At 41.5% G+C, this 24,470-nt stretch overlaps 1 protein-coding gene across 1 annotated transcript in view; it reads right to left on the bottom strand.

Annotated features, from left to right (window-relative positions):
* Positions 1-24,470, bottom strand: part of LOC144784342 (UBA-like domain-containing protein 1) — a 67,683-nt gene that overhangs the window by 33,806 nt on the left and 9,407 nt on the right. The window contains exon 2 of the mRNA XM_078663065.1: positions 7,386-7,442. Coding sequence (XP_078519191.1) covers positions 7,386-7,442 — 57 coding nt within the window. The remainder of the gene's footprint in view (positions 1-7,385; positions 7,443-24,470) is intronic.

Below are 24,470 nucleotides of genomic sequence, written 5' to 3'. Positions count from 1 at the left end.
TCCTTTTAGTACTAAAATACCTTTGTGTAAAAGTGTTTTCAGTGATATCTACTTCATTAGTACAGATTTTGGTTTAATTTGCTTAAAGTAAAATAAAGACAATATTACGTTTTCTTTGTTAATTCAGGTGGAAAAATGTATAATTATTAAAAAATGCACTCAGGAGTCCTATACATGTATGAAGATATTCTACCATTCGTGAACATCACAGAGAATCCCATAAAGGACAAAGTACTTTTACACTCATTTTTTTTAAACAGAAACAAATGTTTAGAGCTATTAGCAAAAACAACAGTCCCGTGCTCTCCATGCCACTGGAATCAAGCTATCCTGGCTGATAAGGGCTGAAAGCCCGAAACCGGTCCTAGGATGCTTGTTTCCAGTCCAGGGAGGACCTGGCTTGGCAGTTAGGGCTGGAATGTTCCTATGGGGCACAGGGTCATGACTGATTTGCATATGGCTAGGTTCAAACTGGAATGGCATGGTGAGCAAAAAAACGATGGATTTCGGCCTAGATCTCTGTACTGGGGTGAATGTATGACATTGTTCGGCATTCTGTCCATCAACTGTTGTTTTTGCATAGGGCGATTAGCAAAGCACTGTTGGCTCACAACTGAAAACTATATATTAAAATAGTAAATCTATTAACATTAACTTAGTTAATCTTTGGTTTTATGCTTAATTAACGTTGGTAGTGAAATATTTATGAATGAGGTTTGTGAGGCAATGGCACACTAATGTTAATGCTAATTATAGTTTCATTACACTGTTTAATATAAATGAGCTTAAAATAATTGAAAGTAGAAAAAATGAAGTGAGTCTGTGTCAGTACAAACAAATTATTCCAGATGAAATGTTCTACATTTCAATCACTAGACCTCCAATAACTTACATCGTGAGTGTGCACAAATCCTGATCTCTTTCAGAAAGTATTTTGTTCCCAGAAAATACTTTCATTTTTTTTTTTACTTAACACAGAGTTCATGCCCCCATTCCCCTAGTATTTGGCTATAAGTGTCTGGTTATGTGGTATACACCACTCAGTCTTTACCTGATGTAATTTTTAACACACTAAATAGATCTACCACTACACATTTGTTGAAAAATATATTTGGACTCCAATTAAAAACAAACAAACGGTGGGCAAGGCTTGGACACCGTGTGGAATGGTAGACAGGAGCTGAAGCTCAGGAGCGGCGCAGCCATTTATCAATGGGTCTCCACTCTAAGCAAAGATTTACTAAGTTCATCTTCAAATTCAGGCTTGAGAACGACCAAGGCAAAACATGGCCAAGGAATTGTGACGATTTTGGTTCATTTAAATTTATTTGGCTATTCTAGTCCAGGTCGGCCTTTTCATGACATTGGGAGCATTCTTTACTCCATAAAGAGATTTCTTTTGTTAAATATTGGAGATTCAATGGCACTCAGTAAGTGTATTTGCTGCACCTTATTAGCTTTCCCAGATATACAGATTCCCCAATGTGGAGCAAGGGATCCGCATTGAAGAATATGTCCTTGTGAAAGTCACTAAATTTAAAAGAGAAATAAGGGACCTTAAAAGTCATAAAGAGGACTTAGAAAATAGAAACCACAGAAATAATTTGAGAATACATGGTGTTTTTTCTTTAGATAATTAGGGACCAACATGATAAAATTTCTTAATTCTTTCCTCCCCAGGCTTTTGAAGGCCTTTTAGTTACCTGGCATTATCACCCAAAGTGCACACATATTGGGATAAAGGCTCAATATGCACGAGCCAGTGCTAGACCGCGGGGAATTATTATTCTATTTAGAATTTGCAAACCTAATGAAAGTGCTCAAGGTAGCCAAAAAAAAAAATGCTTTCATAAGCTGGAAATAAAATCTTTATTTCTGAAGATGTTGCAAAAGCTACAGCAACAATAAGGGAATAATTTTTGGATGTGAGACCTGCAATAAGAGAACTTAATGCACATTATGGATTTTCCCGTTTAAAGTCACACATAAGGATACAAAGATTCCATCAAAAAAATGATTAAATGAATGAGTCGAGTGGCACAGAGTGCAGTGGCGTAGATTAGAGTTGAGTGGCATAGAGTGGAGTAGTGTAGAGCAGAGTGGCGGAGAGTTCAGTGGAGGAGAGTTCAGTTTTGCAGAGTGGAGTGTCAGAGTGCAGTGGTGTAGAGTAGAGTGGCAAAGAGCAGTGGCATAGAGTACAATGATGCAGAGTAGAGTGCAGTGGAATAGACTGCAGTGAGAGTGCAGTTGTGTAGAGTGCATTGGTGTAGAGTAGAGTGGCGTAGAATGCACTGGCATAGAATGGAAAGGCACAGAGTAGAGTGCAGTTGCCTAGTGTAGATTGTTTCAGAGTAGAGTGAAGTGGCATAGAATTGAGTGGTGCAGGATAGAGTGCAGTTGCACAGAGTGGCATAGAGTGTAATGGTGTGTAGGAACATGGTGTACAGTACAGTGGTGCAGAGTAGATGAGAGTGCCATACAGTGGATTCGTGTAGAGCTGAGTGTAACAGAGTAAAGTCCATTGCATAGAGTGCATTGGCAAAGAGTGCAGTGCGTATTGTCCAGTATTGCAGTGGCAAGGGGTACAGTGGGGTGCAGTTGTGCTGAATAGATTGGCATGACCTAGACAGGAGTGGTAAAGAGTTCGGTTTCCTACCCGCAGTATCTAGCAAGATTGTCACATAAATCCTCTCACTTTGAAATCAGAGAAAGAAAAGTAAACAAGTGCTCTCAGAAGACAGCACCTAACATTTGACTTTTGTCTTTGAACGCACATCAAACGTGATGAGAAAAGAACAGGATTTACAGGCCTGTTTACAGAAAGGGAGCACTTGGAAGGATATTGTAAATAAAGTTTGGGGAAGGTATGAACCCACGTTGGACAGCCTGGGGAGCAAGAAAACATGATTTACAAACCACAAAGCTAATGGCAAGCAACAGGCAGAATACATTCCTAGGTCAACTTTCTGAACGTGCCGAAGATGTCCCCTGTGACCTAAAAAAGCATTGGATGATACACAGAGGCTTTCTAATTTGGATACAAGTTTTTTTTTCTTCTCTAACTCACTTGTCCCAGTCTAGGATAAAGTTTTCTCCGGATAAACTTACAAATGGTCTCCTGGGGGCTGATTAGGAAGGCACCCTATCAGAAAACGGGTCCGCCCAACAGGCTGTCGATGGTCCGACAGAAGCATTATGGCTGGCTGCAGCACCCGGTGCAATGCAAAAAGGGGACACCTGACATATCCCTGCACTATTTGGCAGGCACAACGCAGTGCCTGCCACATGGTGCAGGGATATGTAGGGGGGGGCACTACAGGTGTCTCCAAGAGTAGTTTATTTTTTGGAAAGAAAGGTGCACACTGGGTTTAGTGTGTTGTTAAACTGAGAGTAATTTAGACATGTGTTTTTTCAACAAATCATTCTTCACTCATATAATTATGGTTCATATCATTTTTTTGTTTTATTTAAGAATAATATCTGGTCTTGTTTTTTTATATCGTTTTTTTCTTATTTTACTTTGCACATATATATATATATTTTGTTTGTTTACCAAGAACATTGTCATATACAAATACCTTAAGAAATTATCATATAAATAATTGCTTGACTTAAAAATAACCACATAATCATTATGAGAACTTAATGTTAACGCAGAATTAATTCCTTCAACGCGTTTCGGCCGTCGCCTTCCTCAGGAAATCTGCCTTGTTCTTTGCTACAGTTAATGTGGCTTGATTATAAAACGGCTTCTAATAGCTGTATTTTGTCTACTTCTGTGCGGAAATCGAGGACCCAAGTCTCTTGTCTAATGTTTATTTTGTGCTGTATGTCTACGTCTCTCAGGCTTGTTAGTTGCAACGCAGTGTGGTTTCCTGTGTGTTTGCTGAGTTCAGAGGGGGTGATTTATATTATCTTTTGATTGCCTGTCAGATCCACCACAACTGTTGCCTCATTCTCTTTCTTGGGTCTGCATTACTATTGTAGGTAATTCTGAATCTAAAACTGGTCTGAGACTTCTTCTATGCTTGACCGCTTGGTCTGCTTAGCTGTTTAACTGCTAGCGTTTTCCGACCTGGGAGCTACACGTTAGATGATTTCCTATCTGATGTATTCGGGTGTCGTCCTCGATGTATTCCGAATGTCGGTCTAAGAGTAGTTTAAACATTTTTTACAGAACATCATTTCACAATAATTGGTACATCTACAAGGCATTATCTGAAAATTCTAATATTAGATACACTTTAAAGAAAAAAATCTCTGAAATTAGATCAAAGTTAATTTTGGACAATATTAAATTGGAACATTAATATATTTCAAATACTAGCATGTCCTGGAAACATGATAAAAAGCAAAATGAGATTTTAATAAGTATACTGATATTAAAGATGCTAAATGGTGTATATATATATATATATATATATATATATATTTCATAGCATTCTACTCAATTTTCTTTATTATATGATATATTTATATTAGTGTAAGTTGTGCTGGGTACTTTTTCAGAAGCAATAAATTTTCTTATTCGGAAACCTGATCATGATGTATCTCAATGCTTGAGGCCTATTTCTCTGGCGAACACAAATTGTAAAATATATGGCTAACTTTTTCCTGTGAGATTAGAAATGTTTTTCCATAATAATTAAGAATTAGCAATCTGATTTCATCAAGGGAAGATGGCTTCTGACAATGTATGCACTTTCCTACACATTATACCAAAAGAATTTACATACAAATCATCAGTTGTGGTTCTCAGTTTAGATGCAGGGAAAGCTTTCAACAGAGTGGGTCGGAAACGTATGTTTAAACATTATCTTGGTGTGGATTAGGTAACATTTTAAAACTTGATATCGCTTTTGTATACTAACCCAAATGGTAAATGCTGGTTGTTCCTATTTAGATTTGAAGAGAGGCACTAGACAAGGATGTACCCTTTACCCTTAATTTTGTCCTGTTGCTCAAACCTTTTTTTAAGATTGTAATAAGCATAATCAATTAATCAAAGTTTTTTCATTTCACAAACAAGAGATAATATATTCTTCTGTGGACATTGTCCTATTTTATGTTGATTTCAGACATCTTTGTCACACTTTTCTAGAAAGATGGATTTTTTAACATATTTCTAACTGCAAGTTAAATTTGAACAAATCTGGAATTACTTCATTAAATAAATGTTGCACTTGTTACAGGTGTAAAGAGTCCTATATAGTTCGAATGGATAAATAAATCAATTATCGAGGAGTTTTGTTATAAATTGTGTTACAGGCACAGTTAAAATAAATTTAGAATATACCAAAGGAAAGATGTCGGATTAACTGAGAAGTGGTTTGTTTTGTTTATCCTGGTAAGGAACATTGGACTCAATTGAAATGGTGGTAGTACCCATAATTTTATCTACTCTCTCCATGTTGGCTATTAATATTATTAAATCTTTTTAAATTAAAGAACCAATTCTTTTTTTCTGAAGTTTCTAGGGAACTCTAAAAAAACAGAATTCCTCCATATATTGTGAAATTACCTAGAGAGAATTGAAGAGTTAGATTTTCAAATATATTGTACTTTTCTCCCTAAACGTCTTATTTGTTAACAGATACGGATAAAGAGGATTGTACTTTGTGGGTTCAAGTGGAGGAAGCATGTATCCTCCCTTACTCTTTTACAGAAATGTTATCTATGAGACAAAAACCTACCCTACTCTTAAAATGCTTGCAGATTGCCTTACCCTATCTTGACCAATAAATTACCAGATAAAGGAAAAATCTTTGCTACAACCGTTTGGCATTGTAAAAATATTCAGATCAATAACAGTTATATTTTGGAAATCTTTGTGAACTTTATGTAGAGTTAAGTATTGCAGGCATATTGGTCAAGCCGGATTCCAGTGTCTTTTACAAGCAAACTGAGCGGTTCAACACAAAGGTAAACAGAACCTGAGAAAGACTGAAGCCTTGTGGGGCTCTGCAGGAAACCAGTTCTGCTCTGGATGTAGGGCTCTCTAATCTGATTAATTGCATATGGTCTTTGAGGATGAACCTAAACCAGTGTAGTACTTTATCCTTGAAGCCCAATTTGACTTCTAATTTATGTTGTGGCCTACTGTGTCAAAGGCTGCTGACAGGTCTAAGAGGACGAATAGACCAGCTTCTCCCTTGTTCAGTATATAATGAATGTTATCAAGTGCCTTTAAGGTAGCAGTTTCAGTACTCTGAAATAATTGCATCCCTCCTCCTTTGGGTTAATAATGTTACTGAATAAAACACATGTGACGTGGTTAATACAGTAATAGAAACCACAACCAGACAAATTAAAGGCAGGTCATACCTTGGATGGCCAGGATTCTATGTTCATGCCCAGCTACCACCTATGCTAGACAATGTAAATGACTACTCAAGAGAAGAGTGCTTCTCCAGTTTTTAGATCAATATGCACTAAATACTGGACTGAGAGAAAGTATGACCGTTGACATGAAGAGAGTGAAGAGACAGACATTAAAGTGGTGGATGGAGAGATTCTATATTTTAAATAAGGAAACAGAACATGAATAAGGAAACAGAACATGAATAAAGAAAGGTTGGAAGAAGTCACCTATGCAAAACAGGACAGAGGAGGGCTTTCCCCTATTTGGTGTGAAACTGGGTAAAAAAATAAATGTGTTTACACAGAGTCACCCAAAATAAATGAAGCAACACTGCGAAAGGAAAGAAATTGACAAAAAGATAATCTTCTGTATTTGATATGTATGACAACAATGAATCCAAAGCAATGAAACAGAACTTCAGGTTGTTTTAGAAGTGGGGTGGAGAGATTATGATTCCAAAATACAGTGGCACATCCAAAATATCCCGATATGTTCAAGAAAACCTGCGGAGTCACTTTTCAATCACACTAGCCAGTGTTGAGTATTTTCGGGAAACAGAGGGCAGTGAAACTCTGAAGATATCTTCCAATGTTGACAAAGAAATTGTGGAGAATCGAGTATGGTCTTCTGTCAACTAAAACATTTTAAAACCACACTGTTTGCAGTCCTACTTGTGTAATAAGTGAAATGTATATAAAAAAGGCAGGAAATCCAGAAATATACAAAGTTTACTCTGTGAGCTGTTATCCCGACCAGTAGTGATACTTTCAAAATATCAACCAGGATTGGATCCATTTTAGAATGACAACCTGATTCCCCAACTGGTAATGCTGCTTTTAAAGAATCAGTTCCTGGTAATAACTGGAGAAGCTGTGTTGTTTACAGTGCCTGCCACCAACCAAGACAGAGAGTGAATTGTATATCATTGCAGATCAGTGAAATGTGTTGATAATCAAAAGTCAAGGTAATTTATACAATATTGCTTTTGTGTTGAGGATCCTGCCATAACAAGGCAGTAACTTACCATGTGGTGATGAGAATATGGTATGTTTGATTCTTGGAAGAAAGTACTAAGCGCCGTCTGTAAAAGAAAATATCAACAATTCAGGAAAATAATTACAATTTAGAATAATGAATAAACAATACACATTGATTGGAAGCACAGTATGCTCAGTGTTATGCAGCACCTTTTAGGTGTACTGTAACCATATTTGTTCATAAATACAATTCAGAATAAAAATGTTGGCAATAGTGGTTAATTAGGACAACATTAACTTGTGATCTTTAATATATATGTTAATTCAATACTGTAATTTTCTTCGATTTCCGTTTATCATCTCATTATTTCATACAGTGTTAATTCCCAACATAGATTGCCTCTTATAAAAACCATGATTTCAAGCAGACTCATTTGACTTTCATCTGGACTTAGTACAAATCTTCTTTAATCTACATCACAAGTGTCTGAAATAGAAACAAAATAACGTATATAACCATGTCATACCAAATGTATTTAGCAGGAGGCTATATGTGTCACAATAATCTGGGACCACATATTCCAATAATAATACCTCCAAAAATCTTGTCCTATCATGTGCAAGCAGTGCTTTTAAAAGTACAAGAATGAAAACAGAACAAGAAAAGCAATTTTACTACTCGCCCCGTTTTGTATATCAGAGGCAAACATCCAGTATTTGGTCACATGACCGTCTCAAAAAGAATATAAATTCTTATAGGCTACTAATACCAAGGACAAGTGGAACATTCTCATGTGTGAACTGCAGTGTCTGTAATTCAACAATAAAAGGTAGCCAGGTGCTATTCAATAATTAAAGACAACCGACTGGTAAAACATTCAAATTAGATCATTCAGCAACAAGTGACACAAACTGTACATACTGCTTGAGCAGCTCATGTCACAAACTTTACAAACGGAAAATGAAGACGTCTTGCTGAGCATATTTCCAGTATCAGGAACAAAAACATTCACAACCAAAATTGAAAGCAGATAGAAGAAAAACATTTGGATTCATTAGTAGCTGGATAGCCCGCAGCCCTGACTGAAGGTTAATGGACAGTTTAGATTAGTTGCTTTCTCTAATTGGGTAGTTAGGTACTAGACAGGACAGCAAAGGAACACCTCCATCAGGATGTTATTTCTCAATATCATCGCATTATGAAATTGAGAAGCTGGAAGTTAGGGCATTTAGCACCAACTTCGACACCGAGCATAGAACTGCTGCGGATGCAAACACTTGCGTACAAGGTGGTACAGGAATGTGAACACTTATTAGAACTGTTTGAAATTCGTTGAGACGGGAAACAGCCTTTACAACGAAGGCTGAACAACAAGATACTTTTACAACGAAGGCATTACAAAGACAACGTCTTTACAAAGAACGTAAAATAATACGGTAAAGTATTACATGTAAATATTAAGTGATTGATGTGTATATATATAGGGTGGCAAGGGTATCTTTTAGGGTGAGTATGGGTTTTTGGGTGACAAGGGAAATGTTAGGATTTTGGGTGGATATGGGTTTTTGGGTGACCCAGGGTAATTGTAGGGCTTAAGGTAGGTATGGGTTTTTAGGGTGGCAAGGGGATGTTTAGGGTGGCAAGGAATTTCTTAAAATTCAGGGGTTGTGGGTATAATATATATATATATATATATATATATATATATATATATATATATATATATATATATATATATATATATATATATACATACATACATACACACACATACACACGACGAGGTAGTGATCGGTCAAAGCAGTAGCACATCAATCCTATAATCAATATGATAAAAGTTGACAATATTGGATCCACAGTCAAGGTGCCCCTCAAGGTAACAAATAAAACACCCCACTACCCAGGATGTCACCTAACGGAAGTTCAGCCGAACTCCCATATAAAATTGATTAATAGAAAAGATTGTACCTCGGCACGCTCCAAATTCAAATTTCTATTTGTTTATGGCTGTAAGCTTAAAAGATACATAGAAAACTAAACGTGACAACTCACAGGAAACACTAGTCAGGAAGCATGAATTAAACAGAAACCAGGTTTAATATAAAGTAATCTTAGATAAGCTGTGTTCCACTAGAACTCTACAGTCATGATGAGTGCACTGTAAACTTTTCGGCAAGAAAATCAGGAGACCTTATAATAAAATGGTACCGAAATCCAAATAACTCCTTATTTGCCGTAACCATCTGTCAGTAAGGATCCTTGATAAGGTAAGTCCAACCTCCAATCTATAGCCAAGTGAAGAGGTTTGTTTAACGGAACTAGTAGTTATGCTCCACTTTTTGAAAAGGGTATTTGGTAAGCAACCTTGTCAATGATAATGGGCTATAAAATTCCCTTAATATTAAGTCAGAAGTTCATTTGAGAGAGAGGAGTATGTCTCTGTATCGTTGCAGAAGCCGTCACGATCTGGAATCTTGATAAATCAGGCATGGGCCTGATTTACAGTCCGCTCATCGTGGGTGGATTTCCTAAACTTGGAGTATTGCTCTCTTAGCTTGTTTTAGATATTGGTGTCCTAGCCTCTCACCCCCAGTCACGGGCTGATATCTGTGTCTGAACTTGGGTGGCGAAGTGAGCTAAAGAACGATGATGGATTCAACCCAGATCTGTGACTGGGGGTGAGGGTCTGAAAAGTTTCAGCGCTAGGTCCATCATCTCCTTGGGTTTGCTTTGTTTGCCCCAAGTTGGCAGGGTATGCCCAGACGTGGGTCCCTTGCTCACTTTGCCAATGGATTCAAGCTAGCCTGGCTGAAGAGGGGTGTTACCCTGAAACCGGTCCCAGGATGCTCGTTTCCGGTCCAGGAAACACATGGCTTGGCAGTTCGGGCTGGACTGTTCCTATGAGGCACAGGGTCAAGACTGATTTGCATATAGCTGTGTCTGAACTGGGGTGGCGAAGTGAACTAAAGAACTTTGATGGATTCAACCCAGATCTGTGACTGGGGGCAAGTGACTGAAAACTTTCAGCGCTCCGCCCATCATCTCCTTGTGTTTGCTATATCCGTTGTAAATAACATTGCTGGAAATACTTTTATTGTAATGGCATTTTCGTGGTAAAAATTGCATTGTTAAGTCATTCATTGTAATGACATTCGTAATACCATCATGCATCCTTTTAAGACTTCACTAGAGACAATCTTTGTTGGGATTAACAATGTATAAAGTACACAAAAGTGCATAGTTTGAGAGGATATAATTGAAATAAATGCTCAACAGAAAATGTACTTACAATCAACAGAATCATCAAAAGAATCATTTTTAATTGAAGTTATATAGAGGTAATGATAATAAGGCGACGTTATTATCCTTTTATTTTTCTGTGCAGAGGCAGTTTTGTGGGGTGGGGCTGGGCAGCGTGGGGGGGGTGGGGGTAGTGGTGGCATCCTCCTAAGTACGCAAGAATGTTTGGCAGGCCTTCTGGGGCCGGCCAAACATTCATGCACACCTTGCATGCTCTCCATCGAGGGTGCATTACAGCCTGGGTGGGGAACATGCCCAGGTTCCCATTCCCAATCTGAGCACCGAACCACGGTGCTCAGACCAAATACAGCACTACATTGCAGCGTTGTGATTAGCTTTGGGGAGTCTGGGTGCTTCCTGTTCTAACAGAAGCCAGGAAGAGGACGGTAGAGAGGTGGCCGGTAAGTGATCTTTTTTTATTTACTTTTTTTAAACAACCCTTGCCCCCCCCCAACTACAGGTTTGTGGGATCAGCTGTGACTAACGCTAGGTCTGCTTCACACAATGCTTCAAATCAATACTTCAAGAAACGTCCACCAGCTTTGACTCCAGGGCACACCAGAAAAAAATGTTTAACAGAAATATGTTAATTAAATGAAGAGTGCCCTTTATTTAGTGAATCGTTTTCATTACATTGTAACCATGATTTGTGACACCTTCCATTTAAATACCCTAAACTAATACTACTTAAAAATAAAAAGCATTGTACCATTCACATAAGCATCCTCCTGTGCTGTGGCATTTCAAAGGTCACTCCCCCTACCAACTGCAAAACCAGGAACCTCTAGGGTTCCACTCAACGAAGCACACAGTGGGGAAAACCACCAACCAAGTAATTACGCAAGCCATACCCATCATGTTAGGCACCTATGAGGCAGGACTAAGGGTGTTCAGCCTTGCAGAAGATCCAGCCTATTGTCACTATTATCTACTACGGGAACCTAGCCTTGTCTGAGTCTGTGGATGATGCATCCAGGCAAACTTTAAAAGAAGGCGATTCTGGTACCCCACATAAAAGCCTCCCCCAGAAGAACTTAGACCAAACAGAGAAAAACAAAAAGGAAACTCAACACCAACAAAACACAGTAATACTAGATTGAAAGGGAGCCCCCACAAAAACTCCTCCCAGACAGGGAGATTAGCTACATATTCAACCAAGCACACATCTGTGAAGTTGAAAACACCTTGCCCACAAGAGTATTCACTAAGACTCATTGCAGGCTCCCAAATCAAGGTAATTCTTGCTCTAAGAACCAGTGTGTAACTCAAACAACAAAATCCACAAAATAAAGGTTTCCCTTTTGCCCCATCGGAGTCAACAACTGAGGTGTTAAGTCCAATCCAAACAAGTATACTACTGAGTGTCACACCCAATGGAAAACACAAAAGAAAAGGCACAAGGTTTACACATCCTAAAAGATAAGTGTATTTATTTTAGCGGGCATTATAAGATATGAAAGAATGTCCATAGATTGCAACCTGAAGCATGGCTGTTAACATTCAATGCTGGATAATCTTTCTGTGAAATAAAAGCAGAAAACTCTATACACACCCGTTTGAGAAGAATGTAAAATATTTTTACAACAAATATTATTTACTCTTCTACTGAACAACACAGGATAACACAAGATAATAAAGATTTGCCCATCAAAATATATGTTTTTTTTTATACACAAATATTCTCTAGTGTAAGGGGTATTATGGTTCAATCAATCAATCTGTAGATTTGCAGGGCGCTTCTTGTTACCCGTGAACTTATCTAGGCACTGGCAGTGTTGGTTAGCCAAATAGCCAGGTCTTCAGGGACTTTTGGGACTCTGAAATAAATGGGAAGGTCCGTAGATGAGAGAGTAGTTCATTCCATGTCTTTGCTGCTAGGTAGAAGGAGCGACCTCCGCATCTGCTATGTCGGAATCGGGGGTGAGGATTAGAGAAAGGGGCGCAGAATGGAGGTGTCTGGTGGGCTGATGGAAGATCTGGCGGAAGTTCACATAGGTGGGTCCGCAGTTATGTAGGGCTTGTATGCATGAGTCATGAGATTGAACTGGCATCTTTTCAGTCCAAAGAAAAACCAAAGGTGGTGATGGACGGAGCGTTGACAATACAAAAACACTCACCCCCAGTCAACTGATCTGGGTTTAATCCATCACCGTTCTTTAGCTCACTCCGCCACCCCAGTTCAGACATGGCCATATGCAAATCAGTCTGACCCTGTGCCTCATGGGAACAGTCCAGCCCGAACTGCCAAGCCATGTCTTCCCTGGACCGGAATCAAGCTTCCCAGGACCGTTTTGCATTGCAGCCGTCTTCAGCGGGCTTGCTTGACTCCAGTGGCAAAGTGAGCAAGGGACTCACGTTTGAGCATACCCTGCCAACTTAGGGCGAACAAAGAAAAACCAAAGGTGGTGATGGACGGAGCGTTGACAATACAAACACTCACCCCCAGTCAACTGATCTGGGGTTATCCCATCACCGTTCTTTAGCTCACTCCGCCACCCCAGTTCAGACATGGCCATATGCAAATCAGTCTGACCCTGTGCCTCATGGGAACAGTCCAGCCCGAACTGCCAAGCCATGTCTTCCCTGGACCGGAATCAAGCTTCCCAGGACAGGTTTCTGGCATTGCAGCCGTCTTCAGCCGGGCTTGCTTGACTCCAGTGGCAAAGTGAGCAAGGGACTCACGTCTGAGCATACCCTGCCAACTTAGGGCGAACAAAGAAAAAACAAAGGTGGTGATGGACGGAGCGTTGACAATACAAACACTCACCCCCAGTCAACTGATCTGGGTTTAATCCATCACCGTTCTTTAGCTCACTCCGCCACCCCAGTTCAGACATGGTCATATGCAAATCAGTCTGACCCTGTGACTCATGGGAACAGTCCAGCCCGAACTGCCAAGCCATGTCTTCCCTGGACCGGAATCAAGCTTCCCAGGACCGGTTTCTGGCATTGCAGCCGTCTTCAGCTGGGCTTGCTTGACTCCAGTGGCAAAGTGAGCAGACTGATTTGCAAATGGCCATGTCTGAACTGGGGTGGCAGAGTGAGCTAAAGAACGGTGATGGATTAAACCCAGATCAGTTGACTGGGGGTGAGTGTTTGTATTGTCAACGCTCCGTCCATCACCACCTTTGGTTTTTCTTTGTTCGCCCTAAGTTGGCAGGGTATGCTCAGACGTGAGTCCCTTACTCACTTTACCACTGGAGTCAAACAAGCCCGGCTGAAGACGGCTGTAATGCCAGAAACCGGTCCTGGGAAGCTTGATTCCGGTCCAGGGAAGTCATGGCTTGGCAGTTTGGGCTGGACTGTTCCCATGAGGCACAGGGTCAGACTGATATGCAAATGGACATGTCTGAACTGGGGTGGCAGAGTGAGCTAAAGAACGGTGATGGATTAAACCCAGATCAGTTGACTGAGGGTGAGTGTTTGTATTGTCAACGCTCCGTCCATCACCACCTTTGGTTTATCTTTTCAGTCCAGCCAATAGAGTTCCCTGTTAGTTGGGGTGATTTGGGTTTGTCTAGGGAGATCCAGGTTGAGTCTGGTTGCTGCGTTCAGTATGGTCTGTAGGAGGAGGAGGAGTGCTGCAATCCCTACGTAGAGAGCATTGAAGTAATCCATTCGACTGGAGGAGGGCCAGGGTAATGGTGCATCTTGAGCTTTGCATTATACATTTGAATATCTTACAAAGCATACAGAAGATGAAGAAGCAGGAGGAGGAGACTGAGTTTACCTGAGTCATCATGGTTATCTTGTCCAGAATTATGCCTAGGTTCCTAATGTGGTCAATAGGGGTAGGATTAGATCCAAGTTCTGAGGGCCACCAGGATTTGTTTGCGAAAACAGTACCTCTGTCTTGTCTGAGTTGAGCTTCAGGCAGCTGGCGACGTCTGTCATGCAGTTGTGGAAGCTGGTTTTGGTGGTGTCTTCTAAGAGGGAGAGGATGAGTTGTGGGTCGTCGGCATAGGATATGATGTGGAGTCCATGGGTTTTGGAGATGCTGGCCAGAGGTTGAGGAGTGTTGAAGATGGTGGGGCTGAGCGAGGATCCTTGGGGTTCTCCACAGAGGATTTTCTTGGGTTCAGATGTGGTGGTGGGGGGGGGGGGGTGGGGGGCGAGGAGGGACACAGCCTTTTTGTGTTTTCCAGATGAGTAGAGAGGTGATCCAATCCATTTGAGAGGAGTGTGTGGTTTCTTTAGTAGGGTGTTGACTTCAGTGCGTTTCCTGTCCTCGGGAAAGGTGGCCATGGTGATAGAGGTGTTGAACAAGGTGGTGAGTACGTGGCTGATTCTGGCTTTGCCTAGGTTGAAGAGTTGGTGAGGGCATGGGTCGGTTGTGGCTATGTAGTGGACCTAGTACATGATGGAGGCGGTGTCTTTGGAGTGGGCTGACTCCCTATGATTAGTCGGAGGTCTGTGGTGGTAGCTGGATCATTGTGTAGCTTGAAGAAGTAGGTGGCCTTGGGCTACGGTTTGAAGTTCCTGTAGATGTTGCCGATCTTGTCGTGGAAAAAGTTTGCAAGGTTGTCGCAGATTTCCTGTGAAACTGTATTGTTGTTTGTTGCAGCTGAGGTGTTGCAGAATTCTTTTACAATGCTGAAGAGTTCTTTGCTGCTATTGGAGCTTGATTCGATGTGTGAGGCTAAAGCCTTTTTCCTTGAATCTCTCAATTGTATGTGGTAGAGGTGGTCTCCTTTCCGTGCTGGTGCGCCATCTCCTATCCAGTTATTTACAGTGTCGTTTAGCCGTTCTGAGGTCTTCAGTGACCCAGATAGCCTGCTTGGTGGATCTTATGTGGATGTTGTTGCCGATGGGAATGACACTGATGCACTGTTGATGTTCCAATTGTTTAAGTTTCTGACGTTATGGTCTAGGTTGTTGGAGGAGATGGGGTGGGTGGTGTTGATCCACGTGTTCTTTGAGACTTTGCTCCAGTTGCGGTGGATGGTATTGGGCAGACTGGGGGCACGGTCCGTGAGCTGGGGTATGTAACGTTTACAACGAAATTTTTACAACGCATTACCATTACAACACAGGCATTACCACGCATACCATTACAACGCATTGCGCTGGGGGGCGCTCTAGGATAGGGAATAAGTTTAATTTTCTATCCAACACCTTCCCTAGTGTCCACGGGGACTGGAGTTGGAATAGAAAATTTTACTTACCACTATCCAGCACCTCTAAGCGCTATGCGTTGTAATGGTATGCGTGGTAAAAACCGCGTTGTAAAGGTATGCGTGGTAAAAGTATGCGTTGTAACGTCATACATCCGTGAGCTGGTGATACTGAAGTGGACAATGGAGTGGTCTGTCCAGGTGGGTTCTGTGGTGTGGGTGTACCTAATGCAGTCACTGAAGATGGGATCTTGTGTGTGGCCAGTGGTGCGCGTGGGGTCATGGACGAGTTTGCGGAGTCCGATGTTGTTCATGCCATCGAGGAGGTTGGTAGTGTTGATGTCTGTGGTGAGATGAAAGTTGAGATCAAAGAGGAAAATGTAGTTGTTGGAGACTATGGCGAGGGGGTTATGAAGTAGCAGAAGGCTGGATGTGGTCCTGGATGATGGTAGGCGAGGTTGCCTCTGATGGCGGTGTTGCTCTCTGTTTAGAGTTGGAAGTTGAGGTGTTCCATGGTTGGGGTGATGTCATTTGAGGTGGTGCATTGAATAGGTACTTTGTGTGTGATAGCGATCTCCCTGCTGGGCTCATTGATGCGGTCACAGTGGGAGATCTTGTATTCTTCAGGTATTGCGGTGGCGAGATCATACAAAGAAGTGGGATTGAGCCGGGTCTCAGTGAGGAAGAGGATATTGGGTGTGAGGGTGGAGAGGAGATCCCTAATCTCTGTGGAGCAGTTGCATAGTGAGCATTTGCTGGGAAGGGCACATGCAATGGTGTTTTTGTTCAGGTGGTGTGTTCTGGATAGGGCTGCTTTGTGGGCTGCTGTGTGCACTCCAACATGTGAAGATGCAGTGGGTGTGCAGGTGAAAGGTCCTACCGTGGAAGGTGGGTCAGTGGGGTGGCAGTGTTTGTTGCAGCGTTGCCGGTATAGATCTCGGCGATGGTGTATCGGCGGGGGTGGGAGATCTAGGGATTGTGTCTCTGGGCACTGTCTGGCAACAGACAGGCTTGCCTTTAGAATGCTAGCGGTGCAGTTGTGTTGTGGCCTGCATTAAGTAGGTCCTGGGATGGGTAGGGCTTCTGTTGGCGGGAAGAACAGTGAGAGGGGAAAACCAGGGCAGCTGCAGTGTCACTAGATCAGGCTGGAACAAGCACAAACTGGAAGCTACAGGAAAGTGGCAAGCTGGGTGCCCAGGTTACATTTCAAACCCTGACAACCAATTAGGTATGCATGTATGTATCAGATATTTGTAAAGCGCAAACTAATCAACCCTAGGGTCTCAAGGTGTTGGCGGCCGTCGGGAATATTTTGCAAGCTATAGCCCAGGGAGCTATGCTGAGCTGCCGCCGGCGATCCAACCGTGAGGCCCGTGCTCCAGAGTCAGCCACTCTGGCCGCTGCACCACACCTCGCCTCACTGATATTCACAGTTTATGGTGAGCAATGCTTCCAAATCTTCCTTAAATGCATTGCTTATGATGAAACACACGTCACACATAATGCACAAATTACATCATCAATGTAATTTCCTATAACACCAGGCTCGTGAAGCAGTGACAGGCATTAGACAAGTGTAAAAGAAAAATTGCTGAACTAGTAATCCATTTGGCCCTGCCCAATATGTTCTGAGTGTAAGGCACAGTCTTCAGACATTGGCCTGCATTTTCGTCTTGCACTTAGCACAATTCATTCAAATACTCACACGGTATGCATCCAGTGGTCCCAGGGCAGCACCCGGCCCATGTCCAGTTCTTGCAATCACCCTTGCACTCTTCATGACCTAATTTATATCACTGTTTCCATCGCTATGAAAGTTGGCAGATCCACAGCCACCATCAGCAGTGTCCTGGGTACTCTGGCAATTTGCTCTGAAAAGACCAGACCATGCGGTCAGCAACCTTACTTTTAGAGATAACTAGGTGCCAATGCCAGTTTCACTAGGTCTGTGAACTCCAGTGCAACTACACATTTTTTCCTGGAAGCACAAAACTACAAATTTTTTCCTGGAAGCACAAAACTACTGTACCTTTGACAGTTGATTGTGGGGCAGAGCATACATTTCAAACATCATGTGCAACTCTCATGATAAATGAATGACCAGCCAGTGTGGTTTTTTTAAACAAAAAAGCCAAGACTGTATTTCTCCTAAGTATATCTGCTTTGTGACATAGGTTAAAAACCAAGAAATCTTCAGGTTTTGAATAAGTTATACCTTTTTATCTTCTGAGCTAATGGATCACGTTTTCTCAATTTGTCCCATAATAAGTAAAACAGCATAGTAAGTGCATTTAAGTATCAGTATCTTTAAAGTCCTAGTTGTTGGTATGCACACACTAAGCATGGCAGGATTATTCAGGTTTGGAGCACCAAGGTGCACTAGCATAGTCCTCTGCGGTGCAAATTCAAAGTCCAGTTGTTTGCAGAGGCCACATCTATGGCCAGATGCAAGGAGTCAATTCACTGTCAAGGTTCAATCTATTCCGCTCAGGGAGAGTCAGATGACCACAGCTTTGAGGGTTATCAAGTTGCTAGCATAAAGACTTGTGGGCCTTGTGACATGAGCATTTTCAATTAGTCCTTAAGCAGGGAAGTGTTCAGGGGTCAGTGGTCCAAGATAGACCTGAAGACGCTGTATTTTTTTCAGGACGCGGCAATAGTGCCAATAACAAAACCTGCCTTTTCCCAAGTCTGTTACACTTTATATGTCACCCCTTAAGAGCAACAGAAGTACATTCTGTAGCAGGATGGGCACATGCTCTTCTGAAGTTCGTTCTGGTATGGGAGGGATATTGGGTAGGGGGAGAGAAAAGGTAGGGCAAAGGCTTTTTCATTAGTTTGCAAACCTATCTGTCAGGTGTAAAGGATTGCAAACCTGGTAAGACATACTAAATCCTGCTCTCCACCGTTTGGGCATGCACTGCTGAGAGTAAACTAAAGAGGTGTGTTGGCCGTTGTAGCAGTGGAGGAGGAGTTAAAGGACAGAAGTCTCTACTGCGCTGCGGGCCGTCTGCCGGTTCCTTGTCCCCGAACGGAGCAGACTGTCCTCTGCATCACAGGCCAGGAAGGCTGTCTCTGCTTATAGGCCAGTCTCTGGGAATACCCTATCATTTTCCAGAACTAATGTGGAAATAGTTTTGCAGGAGTCAATAGCCCATGGAATGTACTGCAGTCCCACTGCCTTTAAATTGTTCCAAAGCGTAGTCTGACTGTTTTCTAAAGAGGTGTGAGCCATCAAAGATCATATCCATTAGTGATGCTTATACATAGAGCATGATAGACATTTTAGAGGCATCTCTATAAAAGACAACACTAGTATCCACCACCCTGCCAATACAGTCTGCAGTATCTAAGCTCACAGGGTGACATACTTGGCCACGTGTTTGCCAGTCATGGATCATCTGAGTTAGAGAGTCCCTGAGGACCTCCTGTACTGTCGGCAAGATCCTGCTGGTAATCTCCCAAAAGGAATGTGTATTTCAGCCCAATAGACAGACTGATTTATGTTTTATAGTGCCAGGTTAGCAGAAGAAGAAAAACCTTTGCAAAAGGCATCAATCCCTTTGGATTCTCTAACCGGGGATTTGTGGGAAATGCACTAGCATTTACCTTACTAGAGTATGCTTGTACAATGAGTCTCACTGGAGCAGGGTAGAGCTCTGTGTACAAATTCGGATCACTTGATGTTAGCCATTATGTCATAGCCATCTGCCAGCTAACAGATGGGCAAGTACATGGTTCCGACCAGGTTGGTCCTCAATGTATCAGTGGAGGTGTCATCAAATGAAAGCAAACGCTCAGATGTTGCCTTCCCAGGCCTCAGATTATCTGTCAAAACATTAGTTTTAGAATCAGTGTAGGACAGCTGTAATTCTAGTACCTTAGTTGCCCAACATACCACCGCTGCAAGTGAGGCACTTTCTTCTACTAGTGACTCATGCGGGGAATCAAGCTCTGTCTCTGGGAGGTATCAAGCCCACTGAACGAACTATTCACCATCTGTCATCAGAATCATGAGGTGCACCCTGCTACTGCAGAGGATCACAATTAGACGCAAAAAGAAAATGAAGCCTCTATTAATAGTAGTGACACTGTAGAAGCACTGGGTTAGAATCGGGCTGCATGACATTTAGCTGCACTTTTGTAATTTCTCAACGTGACACCGGTGAAGTTTGAGCCATCATCAGTTCAGGATCCAACATGGGTGCCTGCTCTGGATTATCCGCTGGCACTGAGGCGGCAAGAACCAGAGTGGATCCCGGGGTAGAAGTGGAAGACTGTTTCGGATTTAGTTAAGGGTCTGGTGATGGGACTCAAGAGGACAGATGATGCTGGAGAGTGATGCACTGATGGTAACCAGACAGGAAGTCCCTACACTTCTATGAAGCCTTAAGGTGTGGCAGAGGGAGCCAGAAGTGCATTGAAAAATTACATTATGGACTTTTTAAAGGCTTCGTTCTGCTGCTGGATAGACTGGCAGAGGGAGCCAGAAGTGCATTGAAAAATTACATTATGGACTTCTTAAAGGCTTCGTTCTGCTGCTGGATAGACGACAGCCCGGAGAAACTTGGGGTATATAGGGACCAACTGAAGAATCAGTTCTGTGACAAGTGGCCTCGAGAGAATGAGATTTGCATCTTGACACCCATGCACCTTCTGTTTGAAGTCAGAGTGGCAGGATGGAGTGGAGTCCCTTTTTGCTTTCATATGCTTGCGCTTAGACTTGAACTTCGACTTGCCCAAATATTTTGAGCAGGAAGTGGTGCGGTCGTGGGAACCGCCATATGACCAGCAGGAGAGATATCGATGTGAAGATTGGGACTGCTTCCTGTGTTCATGATGACTTTTATTCTAGACCTTGAATCGCCTTTGGGTGCATTAAGGTGCTTTTATTACATGATTTAAGAGATGTGTCTGGAGCCAAGGCACTAAAGGCACTCTTTGTGCGCGTCTGTGGCCAACATTTATGAAGTGGGGTTACAGCTTGATACCAGTTGTTTTTGGTGGAGACTTCACTCCCTAGCACATTGAGGAAATGTTTTTGAGTCGTCATTAGACCCACAAAGTTTGGAAAGGAGCTCTGCTTCTTCGTCGAAAGAAAGGAATTGACATCAGCGTGCAGGGGTGACGCTTATGAGCAGCTCTCCTATGGGACTTCAAGGACGGCATGGAATCAGCAGAGTTGAGAAGCACCACCAGTCGGCATGCAGGAGCACTGCTTCAAAATTCCCTGTATCGAGTCAGGGTTACTATAAGGTGAGGTGGTAGAAGTATACATCAGAACCACAGATCTTTCATTCACATTTTTTCAGAAAATGTTTTTGACAACCCAGCCAAAGCAGAAGCCTGCTGCAGCATCCGAGTCCAGTGCATCAGCTTTAACCACAAAACACACCCATTTTCATTTGTTCTTTCCACTTTTGATTTTTATATATAATAAAGGCTTTTGTAAGGTTTTAGAACCGTTTTGGTTCTTTTACCTACTCCGCTTATTTTTTTTTTGCATATAAACAGCTTCTTAAACCCTACAGGTATGTCGTCTGACTTACGAGGGATTGCCCTTATGTGGTGCATCAGGGTTTTATTTAATGGCAAAGGTTGGAAAGCTCTACTTTTACCTCTCACGTCATGGTGGCTAGAGCAAACTCTTGAATCAGTGACAGCCAATCAGAGACAGATCAGTTATCAAATTGTTTCAGAATTGCAAGCACACCTGGATGAGTTTTTATTTTAATTCTAAATCAGGGTTTGTATCAGCAGTTCTAAATTCTAAGAGTCCAATATTCAAAAGATTAACTTCTCCAAAACATAATTATGTAATGAAAATTTCTTCAAAACGCTTCAACAAAAACATAAGTATTGACAAAGATAAATGATTTGCTTTTTGTTAGAGGAGGCGTTTGGTAATAGTTGGGCAACTTTGTGCATTGCCCCAGATGTCTTAGAAAGGAATCCAAGTAAATAAGGTACGTCTTTGGCAACCACTACATGGAAACAGGGCTCCCATTTCCTGATAAAACTGCATCAGCAAAGTTAAACCGAACCCTGAAAGAACAGTGTTGTGAAAAGGAGTCACAGCAGGCAGTTTGCATTATAAGATTATAGTGGTGAACCAAAAAAGCAAACAGCAAAATAATGCATAGTAGATCATTTTGACAAAAAGGCAGCATTTACATAAAATCTTTAAAGTTTATGTGGTTGCAAGTCTACTTTGTGATAAAAAAACACAAAAGCTGTACATCCAACAATGCGTTATCATGGCAGTAAAGTAATATAAATCAACACGGACGAGCAATGAATCAATAGCACACTTTTTTTTTTTAATTAGTGTAAGGCATCTACACAACTGTAACTCCTAAACAAAAAAGCCACTAACAATTAAAATAGCGCAGTAAACATACCAAAAGACCACACATTGGCAATAGTCTAACATAAAGACTACTTTATCCCCAATAACAGTAACCTAGTGAGAACACAAATGGGACAGTGCAACCATCCACAAAAAGCCATGATTGTGATGAACAGACCATCAAAGTAATAGTCAACCATGAACAAGTATTTGCAATGCAATAGGTCTTGCATTTACAAGAGTTTGAGCATTTGGCATTGCAAATGACAATGCGTTTTATTTATGTGTTGTTTTTAAAACAGATAAATAAAAAGGTATTGTCATCTACAATGCCAATAGATTAAACTCTCGCGAATGCGACACTTATTGCATTGCAAATGCGTTTGGCGCCAGTGCTATAAAAACTTTTTTAAAGCATTAGGAGAGAGCGAGTCCTGCCTGCAACAGACAAAGTTGTTTGAGAAAATAGTGCTCAGAGGCTGTAACTAAAAGTCTACCAAGTAACAACACAAGTTACGGGGGTGTCGCTATGGGGGTTACATACTGAGACGTGGGGGTACTAAGGAGGGACTACTAAGCCTATTGACCCTTGAACAGCCATAGTTTACAGTGGAAAATGACAGAAGCCAATGAAAAATATTAGCAGAGAGTGGGTGGAGCTTCATGTCCCTACCTGAATACAGCATGCTTCGCAGAGCAGCACATGCGCTGCCCAGGCTCGACCTAAAAACACATGAAAACCAATGTCTAGAGCGGGCTGACACAAAGTCTACTCTCTATTGTACTTATTTTTCAAGAACTCATGACATTAGGTATTCCATAGCAAAAAGGTCCAAGTAAGATTCTACCTAAATGACAGGTGTGTGTGGTGAAAATTCTCTTCAGTAGTATTTGCTCTAGAGGAGATTAAATCTTCCACTGGGTCCTAAAATGGGAACTCTACTTTCAAATCAAGTAAAACAACTATGTTTACACTTGATAAGCTCCATAGAAATAATGTAAGGAAAGTATACAAAGTGCATCAAGCGACACGCATTTCATGGAAATTCATCAAATGTCATGCAGGTTCTTTTTATTGAGAGTTTAAATCATCCTAAATCATTTAAAACAGTACAGATATAACAGAATCCCAATACAGTGCAATCTTGCAGAATGACAATACAATATAGACTCAGCAGTTCCCACATATAGCAAATAATTGCGCTTGAAAAATAATTGTGAAAGAAACAATACCTTCCTGTCTAGAAATAGAGTATAATAACAGCGGAAATCCGTACTAATACTCGTTGCAGTGCTTTTGGTTTGGATAGAAGATTCTCAATAAGCAAACCATAACAATAAAACTCTACAAACTAACCCTCCCTCCCCCCCAGTCACATACGTGTAAATTCTCTGTCTCTGCCATGTACCACTTCATCTGTCTACCTCCAACATCAGGTCTGTTACCCTGTTCTCAATTTGAGAGGGTCTTATTGCTGCACCTCTACTCCAGAGCCAACTTGGTCAGCTTGTGTTCCCCCCCACCCCCTATGGGGACCTTCGAAATCAAGGATGGCATGCAGGTTCTTGGCAAATTAACAGAACCATTTCCTTTAGAAAGTCCAACCGAAATATGGAGAAGCCCTGCAGTATATGTGCATTAAAAACATCTGAAGTTTTCTTTTTGTGGCGCTTGCTACTACTGTCTTTTGAAATCTCCACGAGTTACGCAATTCAGGTGATATTCAAGAGTTATTCAGCAGGTCTCACATTTCAATACGGGTAAAATACCTCAGGTGCTGAATATCTGATATAGTGCACGGCCTGGAAACAGCAGTTGACGGGTCTGAACCATACTACTGTCTTTTGAATTCTCCATGAGTTACGCAATTCAGGTGATATTCAAGAGTTATTCAGCAGGTCTCACATTTCAATACTGGTAAAATACCTCAGGTGCTTAATATCTGATATAGTGCATGGCCTGCAAACCGCAGTTGACGGGTCTGAACCATTAAAGACTTCCCAGGAGATCATGAATGTGGTCCTGGTGGCATGCTATTTAGTCTCAGTCTGTAGGTCACAGGTTCCATTACAGATGACTAATGTCGGCAGTGTATGCATATATTCCATACACACGTTTATTCTTCTGAGGGCAATAAAAGTAGCACCCTACAGTAAGGTAGCAACAATCATCATACTCAGTAAAAAAGTTGAAATTGTTGTGTATGATAATCATGATCATTATTCGTACACCTATTAATACTACACATAGATGTTATGCAGTCTGAATTTATCATATCCTGAAGATAGAATAAAGCAGGTTGTCTGCAATTTCTGCTCTCTTGTTGTTATATAAACATTTAGTAGTCTTTTTAGTGGAAACCAGATG

Source organism: Lissotriton helveticus, chromosome 10, assembly GCF_964261635.1.
Source record: "Lissotriton helveticus chromosome 10, aLisHel1.1, whole genome shotgun sequence".
NCBI classification, from domain to species: domain Eukaryota; kingdom Metazoa; phylum Chordata; class Amphibia; order Caudata; family Salamandridae; genus Lissotriton; species Lissotriton helveticus.
This window is presented reverse-complemented; position numbering and strand designations above follow the sequence as displayed.